This window comes from Psittacula echo (genome assembly GCF_963264785.1).
Source record: "Psittacula echo genome assembly, chromosome: 7".
NCBI lineage: Eukaryota > Metazoa > Chordata > Aves > Psittaciformes > Psittacidae > Psittacula > Psittacula echo.
In genome coordinates this window covers 10,841,674-10,855,849 of record NC_137740.1, presented here as the reverse complement: position 1 = coordinate 10,855,849, position 14,176 = coordinate 10,841,674, and the positions used below count along the sequence as shown (strand labels likewise).

The following is a 14,176-nucleotide window of genomic DNA, read 5'->3' as shown; positions in this document are numbered from 1 at the left end:
TCCAAGCTCAGACTTGATGTTCCAAGGGAATGAAAAGCTACGTGTCATGAATTGTTGGGAGGAATTACGGAGAATATTTCTCCATCCTCCTTGTGTCTCCCTGGTTGTGCATCCTTGGGGTCCTGCTCCTTCTCAAGCACCTTTCCACCCACCCAGACCCAGTCATGGTGGGAAGCGGTGTGAGAAGTGGCTGCACTGGTTGCATTTCCATGCTCAGCTGCTTTATTAATGGCAGATGAGTCTCCCATGCATCAACCCCACATATTGGAGCAGGATGGAGGGAACAGGCCACCATGTCTCTTGTCGTTTCTATAAGGAGCAAGGCACCATGCAGCCCACCTGAGCTGCCTCACTATATATTTACGCATGTCTGTGATGCTTCAAGCTACAACTGGTGGTTATGCTGCTCCAGCTGCCCAGCAACACGGTGCCTCTTGAACTATTAGACTAAAATCAGTCTATTTTAAGAGCTGAAACCAAGGAAAAGTGGAGCAGCTTGGGTGCTGTAGCAAGCCCCCAGCCTTCAAACCATCACTGATGTGTTATATCAAGGCATTTTGGCTGACAGAGGATGGGCTTTTGGAGATGGGTTGGGATATTTTTATCCCATGGGGAAGATCTCCCCGTGAATCTCCACTACAACCATCTCCTGCCTGCCCTGCGGGGAACAGGAAGCCCATGGAAGCATCCCAGGGATTGTCTGTCTATCCATCCCACACCCCTGCCGTGTGGTGCCATGCCTGGGACTGCTAGGACATTGCCTGCCCCCAGGAAGGGTCCTGTGTGTGATGGGGGATCCCAAGGGACTTGCAGGAAGCTCCATGGCATGGCTGAGGATGGAAAAATCCCGGGGCTCTGCCCTTTGAGCAGACATCTGAGCTGGGAGGTGTTTTTCTTTCCATCCAGTCAGCACAGCTGCTTGGAAATTTCCTATGCTGCCTCCCAGCTGTAATGTTTTCATAACGAAACAAACTGCCTGGCAAAGCCCTGAAGAAAGATTCTCCAATTAGTGACTGACATCTTTCCTGCAATCCCACCTCACCAGCCTTTAGTAAAAAGAAATAAGCTAAATAATAATAGAAAAGAGCCAGTCCCCTTGCAGCATCCTCCCAGTTTCTCACCTATCTTTCCCCTTTACTCTCCTCCCGCTTAGGCACCCAGGGGTGCTGATGTGGTCGACATCAACCCGCAGTGCCCATGGCTCATCCATTGGGAGCCATATGGCTCCTGCTGCCTCCAGGTGCTATGTCTGGGGTGGCCACATCCCTCCAGCGCTGAGCACCATCCCTGCACACAGAGTGGACCTGACCTTGGGGTGCTTTAACATGGGGTATCCTACTTGCTCAACATAAAGGTCAACACCTGAGCAAGCTCTCAGGGTCCGCTTGGATGTCCTCCACTCCCCAGCATCATGACCAGGGGCTTTCCAGACCTTTTTGGTGCTCCAGGCCTGCGGGTCACTGATGGGGGGAACGCTGACTCAGCAGCCAAAAACTCTTACCTGGCACAATGAAGAAATGCTGGCACAGCAGTTTGTTGTAAATGGTCGACTCAGCAGGTTGGAAGAACGTTGCTCAGCAGTCCGTAAAAACGTCCACTCATCGGGTTGCAAAAGCACTGAGCCATTTGCAGCCCCAGCCAGCCAAGCCGTGCACAGACCAGGCCTCCCCTGCCCTGACTGTCCAAGAATGCTGGTGCACCATCCCATCCCATGCCCAAGTTTGAGGGCCGAAGTGCCCTAGGTTTGCCCTTGCCAGCCCTCAAGCTTGTCCAAGCCCAAGCCCAAGCCCCAGCCCTTTGGCTAGCCACCCTCAGGCTGCCCTATGCAACTTGAGCTTCTCTTCAGGAGCTCCCAAGACCTCAAATGGAAAATGCAGAACATGCACATGGAGATGTGTGTGCAGTAACCACCCCCTCCCTGAGCTCCCATGGCTGTGGGAGCTGTGTGGTCACAGTCTGTGACAGTAAATCCCAGGGCTGTGCTGTTGCATTGCCCAGAGCTCAGCTGTACATCACTGCAGCACTGGGAGCATGCTATGACACTCCTGCTAACACCTCCAGTTGAAATCGAAGAGGATCAGCACCACCACCCACAAACTCACTGATTTTTCAGTGGCCCTAATGCCTGGTGCTCATGGTATTGGGAAACCAAACTGTGATTTCCCACACTCCTGCAAAATCAAGGATCTAAACCAGATGAGCTGGGCCCTTCAGAAGGCTGCTCCAGCCCCCTCTTCCCTTTCCAGCGCCAGGAGCAGCATCACCAAACATGGTTTTCCCTGGTGGCAGAGGAGGCAATGAGGCATGCAAGAAAGCTGCTGATGGCTCCAGCTCTCTCTAAAAATGCTGTAAAAGGAATAGAGGAAAGGCTACATTAAGGAGCTCACATGTGCTACATGGAGCCCTCCCCTGCCTCAGCCCCCAAAGGGTTTTGGGGCCCAGCTGCTTCAGCTACTACTTACAGCAAGTTGGACCTCTACAAGACTCTTTAAAGCCTCTATTAAAGAAGGTGCTCATGGCTTCACATCCAGGAGACACAAACACGGCTAACACCACGAGAGCCCGACCACGCTGCAGTTCTGGATTTATTAGAAACAGCCGTCAGTACATCCTTCGAAAACATTACATGTCAATGTGCTTTATTGCAACTTTTTATTGCATTTTTTTGATCTAGAGCAAGTAGGCCCAGGATGCGTAGTGTCTGGGATTTAAAAGCCCAACCATCTAGTAAAAGAAAGTACAGCAAAATTGTAACACACCTGGTGACAAGTACAGTGTTGCATTACTGAGCTAGGAACTACAGGATGACTTGTCTGAAAACACTAACATACAATTGGTTTCCTTATGAAGCAGTTTGATTCTTTTCTTTAAAAGTTAAACTACATGAATTCCTTTTTTTTCTTTTTTCTTTTTTTTTTTTTCCTTTTTTTTTCTGACTACACCATAAACGACAGAAGAACAGGTTTTACACAAATAACAAACAAGAGTACCAAAGTTACATGCTGGAATTCATCTGGAAAACAAAATAATGCAATAGCTTCTGGAGAAGCAGGTTCTTAACAGATGCAGTTTCCCTTAAAGAAAATAGAAGTCAAAGAAAAGCAGAAACATTAATGCAAAGGTTATACAAAGGAGTGTGCTGTTATTTCAGCCCTCGATACAAGATCAAACACCCACTCATGCTTTACACTGAACCACACCTTATACAAAGAGTCCACTCACAAAGGGACACGCACCAACACCACCCATTGCACATCAGCTCTGGACAGGGGAATTTGGGGGGCTACCAAAACGTGCAAATGCTCCCTGTGCTGTGCAGGAGAGCAAGAGGGTTTCTTTTGCTAAATCTTTGCTTGGACCAAAGCTGAGTGTTTTGTCCCAGCAAGTAACACCCCAATTCAATTGGGTTTACAAGAAAAGTAGGACACCCCCACCCAAGGAAATCCAGAGTTCAGCATTTCAGAAGCACATATGCAAGATGAACACAAAAAACTCCTTTTCATTTGACAAAAACAAACCCGATTCTGCCTCAACACATGGCAGAATGTGCTAACAGTGAATTTTGTTTTATTTTTAAGGGGCAGTGCCACTTACAGCTAATGCATATAAATGTGTACGTGAATATATTTTACATATATCTATATACATACAGTACATATACACACGCGCACACGCACACACACACAGATGATGCAGACCATTACAATCCCGTGGTGCAATAAACAGCCAGATATACAAAATTAACAGGTTTCATCAAACATATCTTTGTTGGATGTAGAAGTCACTCACGAAAACAAAACAGACCAAAACCCCAAGCAGCCAACCAAACATGAACCCCCACTGTAGCCAAAGCAGACCCAGAGGCAGCTTGTGGCTGGCCCCAGCATCCTACAACTCCCCTGAAGCAATGAGACTGATGCTGGGGGGGTATTCACTCTTGGAGCCTTTTTTTGTCTTTGGATGCAATCATTGTTCCAAACAATCCTAAGCCTCTTGGCTAAAACCACTTGGAAAGCACATGGATACAGCGCTGCTGAATACAGCGTTGGCCAACGCTGATCTCGCAGGAGCAATCCCAAGGGAAGGTGGTAGAGGGGGGCATCAAATTAAAGCTGCTTTCTCTAATACAGGTTGATCAAAGAGGTGGTTTTTTCAAAGAGGGCCCGTTCTCACTTTCTTTTTTGCCTCTGAAGTTCACATGATACTTTTTAAAGGCAAATTTTAGAACAAATGCTGAGTCTCGTCTTAAAATATATTAAGTCAATGCCAATAGCAATTAAAAAAAAAAAGCAAATTCTGCATTAATTGCATGGAGCTAGCCCCAAAGACCAGCACTTCAAGCACTGTCATCATCTGAACAGTTAACAAGCTAAAGCTCCCTATCTGCCTCTGTGAACAAACAGGAAGGAACTGAAACGATTTCAAGAGGGATTTTTTTTTCCCCCTTCCCATTTGGTGGAAAATATTTCTGCCCACAGAATGCAAGATTCACAAAAATGTTGGACAAACTTCATCTAACCCCATCCAAAGCTACTCCTCATGCAGTACTTAACTAGCCAAGCTGCTTCATGAACAGGCCCATGTTTATCTAGGCTAGTAACTCGGTACCCTTCTCCTGGCTGCACACATTGTGCCAAGGGAAATGAGGGGATCAGCAATGCAAGTTTCCTTCTGATACAGAAAGAGGAGTAACTCTTAAGGACTTCTACTGATTTCCTAACCATCTCCTTGCACGCACATTTAAGGAGAGTACAACTGATTATTCCAAAGGGAAGGGTCTGCTTTGGCATCTCCTCTTTCTTTTGTGGTTCAAGGCAGAGGTCCTACTTCATGGTCTGTCTACTGCTTCATCAAACTACAACCAGAGGGATGCTTTAGGATGCTGACCCTTCCTCTTCATTAAAGCTGAATTTGAGCAAGCCTAACACCCCTCCTCTCACAGCATCTTTGTTCTTCAGGAATGTTATTTTGATTTTGCTGCTCCAAAAGCAGAGGTTGCAAATCAACATTAAGGAAACTACACTTAAGAAAACCTGATTTTAAATATGGTCTAAACAAAACAACCCCCACCCCATCATAGTGCTTTGTAAAACTGCATTTTGAATCTGTCTCTTACCCCTCCTCATTCACCAGCAGTACCTGTTTCATGTCTGCACAATGCAGCAAGCATACAAGACTCACTAACATTTCAGATTTTTATTCCCTGTTAGTGTAACAAAAGTAAAAAATAAACAGACATTCAAAAACAGAAGCAAGATTGTTCAAGTACCAAAGAAGGGGCTTTTCCAAACTTACAAGGTATGACACTCCTATAGCAATTCTGCTGTTCTAAACAGCCACAACCTTCAATTACAGACATAGTGCCACCTAAGCCTGCAGAGAGGCCAGGATTTGGGACAACCAAGGCCCTCCTCCTTCCCCTGTCCTCCCCAAAAAAGCACTAAGTGTCAACATCAGTTTCCACAGTCCCTATTACAGTTGCCTGGCTCTTTGAAGGATAGACTGATTTTTGCCCTGCTGTGACTAGAATTCAGGTATGATTAAACACAAGCTCTTTTCCTGGGAATGGCTTTTGGTCGTGGAAGTCTTGCTTACACTAGTGTCAGTGAGAAAAGAATCAGGCCCACCACATTAAATGGAAAACTTCTTGACCATGTGCCACATCAAGAGAGATGAGTGTGGAAAGAGCATTTTATTTTTGGCATAAGACAGAGGGGTGTGCTGGATACAACTCTAGATTGCAACTACCAATGGTGCAAAGCAGAGACCCAATCTGCTGCTGCTGACAACTAAAGAAACCCCAAAATACAACCCCCAAATCTAGAGCACTCCATTATCATAAGGTGGACAACCATATATTATTGCTTCACATAGCAGTGAAGTGTCTGCTGGGATATCCTTCTGTTTCTAGGTTGGTTCTTCCCATTCTAAGATTACTTGTAACCAAGAAGGAAACTAGTGGGAAAAGATTCATAACTTACAGAGTTCAGAAACATGGCACTGGTGGCTGATGCAATGGGGCCAATGGCAACTGTGGAAGTAGACCTGATTTCCATCCATATAGATACAAAATACTGAATCACCCCTGATCCCTGCAAATATACTTCAAAACAGATTAGAAGAAACTGTGCATATTTGAGTTTCAACACCCCCCACCCCCATTTAACACTGTGCAAAAAGTTATTTAATTCTACATATATATTTAATACAATATGGGTCAGTGAGATCAGTACTCCTCTAACTGCAGTCTGGTAACAGCTGCTACAACAGTGAGACTATTTCCCCTTTCCTCCTGATGTTTTGACTCTTAAAATGAAAACCTTCTCACATCTGACTGTTTTAAAAGAGCTTGAGTTCTTGTGTGTTGTCTTTATGTCCACATGTCCTGTATTTGTTTTAGGTTTAGCAGCTGCTTCTCCTAGTACGGTCTAATCCTGCAGCTCACAAGCCTACTTCTGATTTCTCAGTCATGCAAGTATAGAGCAGCTCCTGGAAGCCATGGGGTTTCTCACAGCTCTAACACTACTGAACAAACAGAAGTAGGCTGAGCACAATGAGCACAACAGGACCAAGCCCCTACCCCATGGGTCACACCAGCTACACATGTCAGCTGGTTTTACACCGACTTCCACTTGCTCTGCAAGGGCAAAAGGGCTGCAGAAAGAATCTGTGCAACAGCACAAGAGTCAGAGGAGCAATCAGAGCAGCTGGGACTTCAGATGCCTAAGACCAAATACAGAGATAGAGTGGCAAAACACAGCCTCAGAGAGACTGCTGAGGTAATAGAGCCAAATAGGAGGAACGTGGGCTTTGTCTGCCCATAGCCCTGATCTGGAGGCTTGGGCAAAGCAGAATTTCAAAGAATGCTTCAAGATGGCTTATTGGCTCTGAGAGCATCCTTCACAGCAAATACATCACCTGTGATCAGCAGAGAGATCTCAGAGAGTGAGGGGCCAAGAATCCCAACTCACTCACACCACTTTAAAGCAAAGCTACCTTCACAGACGCCAATGGAATTACACTGTATTTACCTTGGCAGAGATAGGGCCAGAGCCTGGCCCAAGACCTCACAGGATCAGTTAGATTCCACAATGGGGGAACTTCAAACAGCCCCGCTCTGCTATCCTGCTGCTGTCAGTGCTGCGAGGGTGTGCCAGGATTTATGAGCCTGAATGCAGACCTGCATTTGTTTAAAACAAAACCAAACCCTACCTAAAAATGGCGCAGATGTGAAACTTCAGCCAGGTTGTCTCTGTCACAAAAGCAGAGACCAGAAATAAGTGCCCCATCAGCCTCAAATGTTCACGCTGCAAATAAGAGGAGAGCCCAGACAGATCACAAGGGCAGAGAAAACAGACACTCCTCTTGCACAGGTTTTTCCACAGGCATGAGGCACCTGGCTATCATTTGTGCCTTTGAACTGATTTTCCTCATCAGGCATTTGGACTCAGCCCAGCACCAAGGGAACACGAGATGCATAAGAGGTGTGAGAATGACAGCTTTACAGCTACCAGATTAGAACTGCAAATTATCCAAGAGGTAGGGCAAGTTTCTTTAAAAAGAAAAATTTCCACGTCCATATACCACTGAGGAATCCATTCAAGATTTTCACTAAGAGAAAAGGCTGTGTCTCAATTTTCCTTTTCTTGGGAAAGTGGTAGAGAAGGGCACACAAACAGATATGGGTCACTTTGACAAAGCAGCTTGAATGAATTTTCTTCTTCTCTCATAAAGTTTTGGTTAAGTTTTGTAGTGTGTCATGTAATTAGAAAAGTGGCATCTACAGAATTCCCTGCCTGATTAGAAAGTGCCTGGGATGAGTCAGGGTTATTAGTGCAAAAAAACATCTCACAGGCATACCAGGCAACCAGACTACCCTTCCTGCAGTGGCTGCCAGGGCTCCAGCCTTGTCACCTCCCTGCTTGCAAAGTCACAGCACTCAGAGAAATAATACTTCTAGTGTAAACATTAAGCATCAACAAGCCTAGCACTGCTGCCCAGGCATTACAGAAATGAAAACCCACCACATTTGGACAGGAAATCAGTCTAAGGGTCAGAAATAGGTCTACAGCATTCTCAGACCTGCATGACTGTCTGCTTCCTGTCCTGCACAATGGGTGCACTGCAAAGGAACTGCTTCCAGCAATAGGAACAAAAGTAACCTTCAAGGTTGCACACTGAACAATTACTTTGCCAGTTGTGCTTTGATGCCAAGTGGTTCAGTTTGCCAAACCTAGCTCTTTTTCATTTTAGAAACTTTAAGGAATGGAAATAAGCTGCTTTTTATATTTCAAGTGAGGGGATTTATTGGATGGTTGTGGTACATGATGAAGCCCAGGACTACTCCCTCCAGTATCTGACAGCAGCCCTTGTCAAAGGATGGTACCAGGCATCCAGTAACTGAGGAGTACAGCTCTCTTCCTGTGTTTTGCATCATGTCCAATAACTACAAGGGAATTTAGATTATGCCAGTGTAAAATCTTGCTTGGCTGCAGTGGTGGGAGAGTTCAGAACCTAGCTTTCAAACAATAAATTAGAAGAGATCTATAATTAGCATTCTCACTTCTGTGCAACTGGAAATGGCTACACCTGATGAAAGAATCTGGAGCAATAAGCCATCCAGAAGCATTCGATTGCACCTACCTCTTTATACCAAAATCAAGTGTTATAAGAGTCTGCCATTGTTCATCAACACAACTGCAACAGGTGAGCACAAGCTTCATTCTGGTTTACATTCTGAAGCACAGTATCATTAAAAACTGAAAACAGAATCCCAAGCTGAGGAATGGGAGGAAAAGGGGGTGAAGAAAGAGGAGAGTGAGCAATTACATCAGATCAGACAAACCTAGTGTTTTGAAGCCACACAATCTTCAGCTTTTCCTTTTATTTGTTTCAAGTTTTGGTGTAGAGAATATGTGCAGATGCTAATGCAACCTTCCCTGTAAGTGCTCAATCTAGCAATGAACAAAGTTTTGGTGTGTTCAGTTTGGTTATAAACATTTCCTTTAAGTGAAGACCTGTAGTGCCACTGAAACCAAAACTTTGTTACTGTTGGCAAAAAAAATAAAGCAACTTTTCTTTACAAGCATTTTTCTGCTTAAATTAAAAGCCTGAAGCTTTCCCATAATTCCTTTGGTCTTCTCTCACCAAATTCCATGCTACCTCAAGACAAGCCCTCTTTCGGAAGTTCGGCTGAATCGCACTGAAGCTGCTAAAATTAACAGAGAAGAATTGCTGTGGTAAAGTTTCCCCCTAGTTTCTTGGGAGTTTAAGACTGAAAGACATTACTGATGCCTCAAACAGAGGCTTCAAATTGTCTCTACAAGAACAAGAGAAAACAAAATCCGATCAGAAGTTCCACTGACGGTTCCACTGAAGGTGCCTGGCAAAAAATTATCTCCATAAAACGATGTTTTGCTTCCAGTATTTTTGTATGCATTGTGTTGAGTTTATTCCCCTCATAAGGAAACAAAAGTATCAGTGTAAAAGCACAGCTGAGCTTTTAAGGTAGCACCAGGACACCTACACCCAAGTTGTCATCTTGTTGCTGCTAGGCCTCTTTTTGATTCACATTCACAGAATCACTTCTTGTGCAAAACAAGCAGTCTAAGGAGAAAGAATGCCCTCCAAGTTCTAATAAAAATTGTAGAAAAGAATCCAAGATAGCCAACACTTTCCTCCTCCCCAAAATTTACCTGCAGAGAGAGGGGGGCATCTGTGCGTAGACAGGATAGGCAAGCCTAACATTTAGGGAATCATTGTGTTGGACAAGGGATGTCTGCTGGTAATGAAGAACCAAATCCTTAAGTGTGCTGTACAGGTTATACGGTTCTGCAAACCCGTAACCTCTTGGAGTGCTGTAGATCACACAGTGTTTCACTTCTCCATCAGCTCTGCAAGGAAAAGAAACAGGAGAGTTTAACATCAAAGGACAAACCCAAAGTGACAGTCTATTAACGATTAACTAACACAGCAACCCTGCCAGTCACTAAATTACATAATGGAGGATCCAGTAGATGCAAGTAGAGGAGATTAATATAGTCTGTGAAGAAACAGTGCTTCAGGGCATGCGATTAAACACTCTTGCATAATAATCCACATAAGAGGCCTTTCTACCCCAGCAGTACAGTTTCCTAGTGCATTGCTCTCCAAATGTTTCTTGGAAAAAAAAACAGTCAAGAGCTTAACCAAGAAGATAAGCACCTAAACTCAGCCATGACTCTGAGCTCAACTTATCTGGATACCTTTCCACTAAGTGAAGCAGCTAAAGCCCACAAATTCTTAAGGCCTAAAGAGTATTTCACGAAATGCAGCACTAGGCTTCAGTGTGCATTTTTTTGATGTGAAGCATGGCATGAGTTCAAGTTGGTTCATTATCTGAAGTCATAGAGACTGAGTCCCTAACTTGGCAAAGCAGTTACTGCAACACAGTATTTCCAAAGCTGCTAGAAAAAACTTATGTGCCAGAAAGATTGAGTATTATGTTATCCCTGTACTGGAGCCTATTATAATCCAAGTCACATGTAGGAACAGGTTACATTATGCTAGCCCTTTCCTAGCTTGTGGTACAATACCAACCAAGCAAAAGCATCTGATGGGCCAGTCACTTCAGTGACAGTGACAAACAGTATCTTGAACGTAGCAAATACTACAATCTTCAGTTACTTTGAGGTCATATACCTTCGCATATTCATTTCTCGGACTTGCTTTCAGAAGCAATTAACTTCATGTGAAATAAATCAGTGAAAGCCATTTTGCACTCTGGAGCAGGCTTGAAGGATTTTTAGATAATGGAATCAGAGTATTTCTGACCTCCATTACACCAGCACAAAATGAAGAGAAACACAAGAAATCAATGCAAGGCTGTGTGAATGTCATAAAAAATATGGCTCACAAATAATGTCTCCTCTGAAGCTTCACTGTTAACTTAAACATACAAGATCTACAGTTGGGCATGTCTGAAAATGAGAACAGAAGACACTATAGCTTTACAGACTCATTTACCTTCTTCCCATGTGTTCCTTGTCAGGGAAGAATATGGGAGAATTTGGTCTTAATTTATGTAAGAGTGTAGAGCTTCAAGTTGGGATACTTCAGAATTTTGTACTAGCTACTGCGGTGTCTGCAGAGACTGCTAGGACTACAGTTACTGCACATTCAAAGCACATTTTTTGCAACAAAGCTTTTACCATGCTAGTCTTCCTGCAAACACTTAACACATTCCAATGGGTAGGCCTAGGCTATGCCTGGCTTTTGTTCTCCAAAATAAAGAGCAGTGGTAGAGATTTATGTGGTAGAATTGAGTAGTTAGAACAAAAAGGAAAATAGACTTACACCACAGAACAAGCATAACACCCTTTCTTGCTACTCTCACGAATTAGAAATGCTCCATCAGGTTTCCCACAGAGCAAGTCTTCTGCTTGGATACGGTTGAGATCTCCAACAAACCAAGTTTTCTCATCATGATGTGGCAGGTTTTCATCTTCTTCATTCACAAAGTATGTGCTGAAGCAGAAATAAAATTTGTTAACTTAACCAGAGGTCAGTAAAGGAGTTAATAAACAGAGTGATTTATTTCTGCAGAAGTCATCCAAAGAAATACCAGAACATACCCAAACTGAGAGGTCAGACTCCTAATGGACAGATATTAAAGGCTTCAACTATAAACTTGATTGCTCCAACTTTGTTTAATCCTCTATGTTTCAGCAAAGTTGCTGTCTCGTGTCACAAAGTTCCTCCCAAGAACTTCTCCCTTTTTCTGCAGTTCTTTTTTCTAGTCCTTTACTGAGAGGACTAGTGTTTTGTATTACTGATTCCCACAACAGAAAACACTTATTAATGGAACACTTCTCAGTAAAATCATATGTATAGTGACACTTACTCATCAATATTTTCATTTTTGATCCCCAGCCAGTCGTTTATTCGCTTCTGTCTCACCCCTTTGTGATTGAGCCATCTGCCAGAAAAAGAAAGCATTAATACATTACTTTACAGTACATGTATGGTTGTTTGGGTTTTTTTTACTGAGCAAGCTGAAGCTTAGACACAAGATAACACAACAAAACAGTCTGGGGCTTGGCTAATTCTCCAGCTGCAAACGCCATAAGAAAGAACATAGATACCATAAAAGCACTTCCTTGCATCATCTTCTGAGATGCCTTCTTTACTGGACACAGCAAAAAGAAGCCATGAAGTAATCTCTTTAATGGAGAAAGAAGAGGGTTGTTGAACTGAGGAAGAGGTACTGCCTCTGCACAATGCAGTCCAGAAAAGAAGTGGAATACAACTTGTGAATGTTTTATTTACAGAAGTTACAGAATGTGCACCTAGTGGTGGCAGGCTCTTGAAATCTCTAATGAAGTCATGAAAAGGCCAACCAATTGCTTCAGACATCCCATGCCAGAACGTAGTACCTTAGCACACACAGAACTTTGGTTATGAAAAGAGAATTAAATTCCCATTATTGCAGTGGAAACAGCCATTGATCAGGTTCATCAGAAACACTCTTCTGAGGTACAGGTCAGGCTTACTTACACAAGATACTGATCTCTGATTTTGCGGAGCTGAATTAAGTCAGGCTTGATACTATTCATTTTCTTATCAGTCTCCCTGTTGTCCAGAGCTTGTTTCTTCAAATCTTGCTCCAGGCGTATTTTGCTATCATGGATCTCACCCAGGCGTGATTTTAATTTTTCATAGTTCATCATGATCCTGCAAACAAGTGTAATATTTGAGAGTTGAAACCAGTCTAGAAGGACTGACCCTTAACAGTAGCACTTACATAACAGTATCACAAAAACTACCATAATAGCAATCTCTCCCATTGACTGCCTCATCTTAACTTGAGAATTACTGTAAGAGCACCAGAAAAGACCTCTTGCCAGAAGGCTACAACTTTTTACATAGTTTGAACCTTCCATTTACCTTAATATATTTCCTTCTGGCAGAGATGCAGGAACAAATCATCTTTCAGAAGGTAAGCTAGAACAGATTCTTCCCTCACTGTCAGATTCACTTTTTGGTATATCAATTATGCAATCCCACCATAGGTATGAGTACTAGCAAGACTTCAGATGCAGACTTCAGTTCCTGATCAAGAGCTACCAGGAAGTAATGCTGCCTGTCTCTTTATTCAAGGTAAGTTTGCAGGTTTGGTACAATTCAGGAAAATCACATATTTCCCCTGTTAATCGATCTTTACTCAGAATGTAGCACCACAATCACATAACAAGATTGTTACAGGTGACTGTTTTCAGTCTGAAAATCTCCTTAAGGTTACCTTACCATGATTCATAAAGCACTATGTCAAGTTAGTCATTATACCTGGTATCTCTTCGAAGACCCAGACACATACGTCTTTTCCTGCTATTATCTTCACGAAAGGGCAATTTCAAAAGAGGCCCTTACTGAATGTCTGTTAGATGACGACTATGCACTAACAAGTAGTTACAAATAAATACTGATCTTCTTTGGAAGTGATTAAAACTGACCGTGGCCTACAAGATTTACCAGATCTATGTACATTTCACAGTTTGCAAGTAAAGGTTTTCTGGAATTATATTCTGAGCAAATCCAAATACAAGTGGGATAAGCAAACTAAATTATTATTTCCTGATCTCTTCCTGGTCCTCATCACAGTAACTTGATTTACTGAAGTCAAGACAGAGAATAATCCAGAGATCTCCCACCTCTTCTGTCTACAACGCAATTCATCAACAGAACGGGGTTTTACTGAAGGTCCAGACACCATGGGGGAAGGTCTCAGAGAAAAGACTGAGTTTATTAAGTGATTTATATGATACAATATTAATAAAAATTTCATGGTAGTGCCAATGGGGACACTTGTTCTTCCTTATAAGCAAGTACAACTTGAGAGCCTACCGTTCGATTTCTTTGTCATTTCCCTCCCTGCGAAACCGCTCAATGTATTCTTTGCTGTATCGCTCTTGTGAGTGGCACTGTTCCTCAAATATCTTAATAGTTTCATTAAATGCTTCAATTGCGGTCCTCTTCATCTGAATTTCCTATGTGAGGAAAGAGTCCATCATTTGTTCATGCAAGAATGAGGCAATACACAATGCAAGACTCAATTATGTTCCTTAAAATTGACTGACATGAACTTCCCCCACCCCCAAGTCAAAACATGATTGATCAGTTAAATTTAGTCAAATATCCA

At 43.1% G+C, this 14,176-nt stretch overlaps 1 protein-coding gene across 2 annotated transcripts in view; it reads right to left on the bottom strand.

Annotated features, from left to right (window-relative positions):
- Positions 1 to 8,099: 8,099 nt before the first annotated feature.
- The window catches only part of LOC308224150 (phosphatidylinositol 3-kinase regulatory subunit gamma), a gene marked incomplete at its 5' end in the record, with an annotated part of 73,101 nt that continues 67,024 nt past the window's right edge, over positions 8,100 to 14,176 (bottom strand). For both annotated transcript variants that reach the window (XM_080623846.1, XM_080623847.1), the window contains 5 exons: positions 8,100 to 9,893; positions 11,335 to 11,505; positions 11,882 to 11,956; positions 12,535 to 12,711; positions 13,882 to 14,024. In XM_080623846.1, the coding sequence (XP_080479972.1) occupies positions 9,692 to 9,893; positions 11,335 to 11,505; positions 11,882 to 11,956; positions 12,535 to 12,711; positions 13,882 to 14,024 (768 nt within the window). In that variant the 3' untranslated portion in view covers positions 8,100 to 9,691. The remainder of the gene's footprint in view (positions 9,894 to 11,334; positions 11,506 to 11,881; positions 11,957 to 12,534; positions 12,712 to 13,881; positions 14,025 to 14,176) is intronic.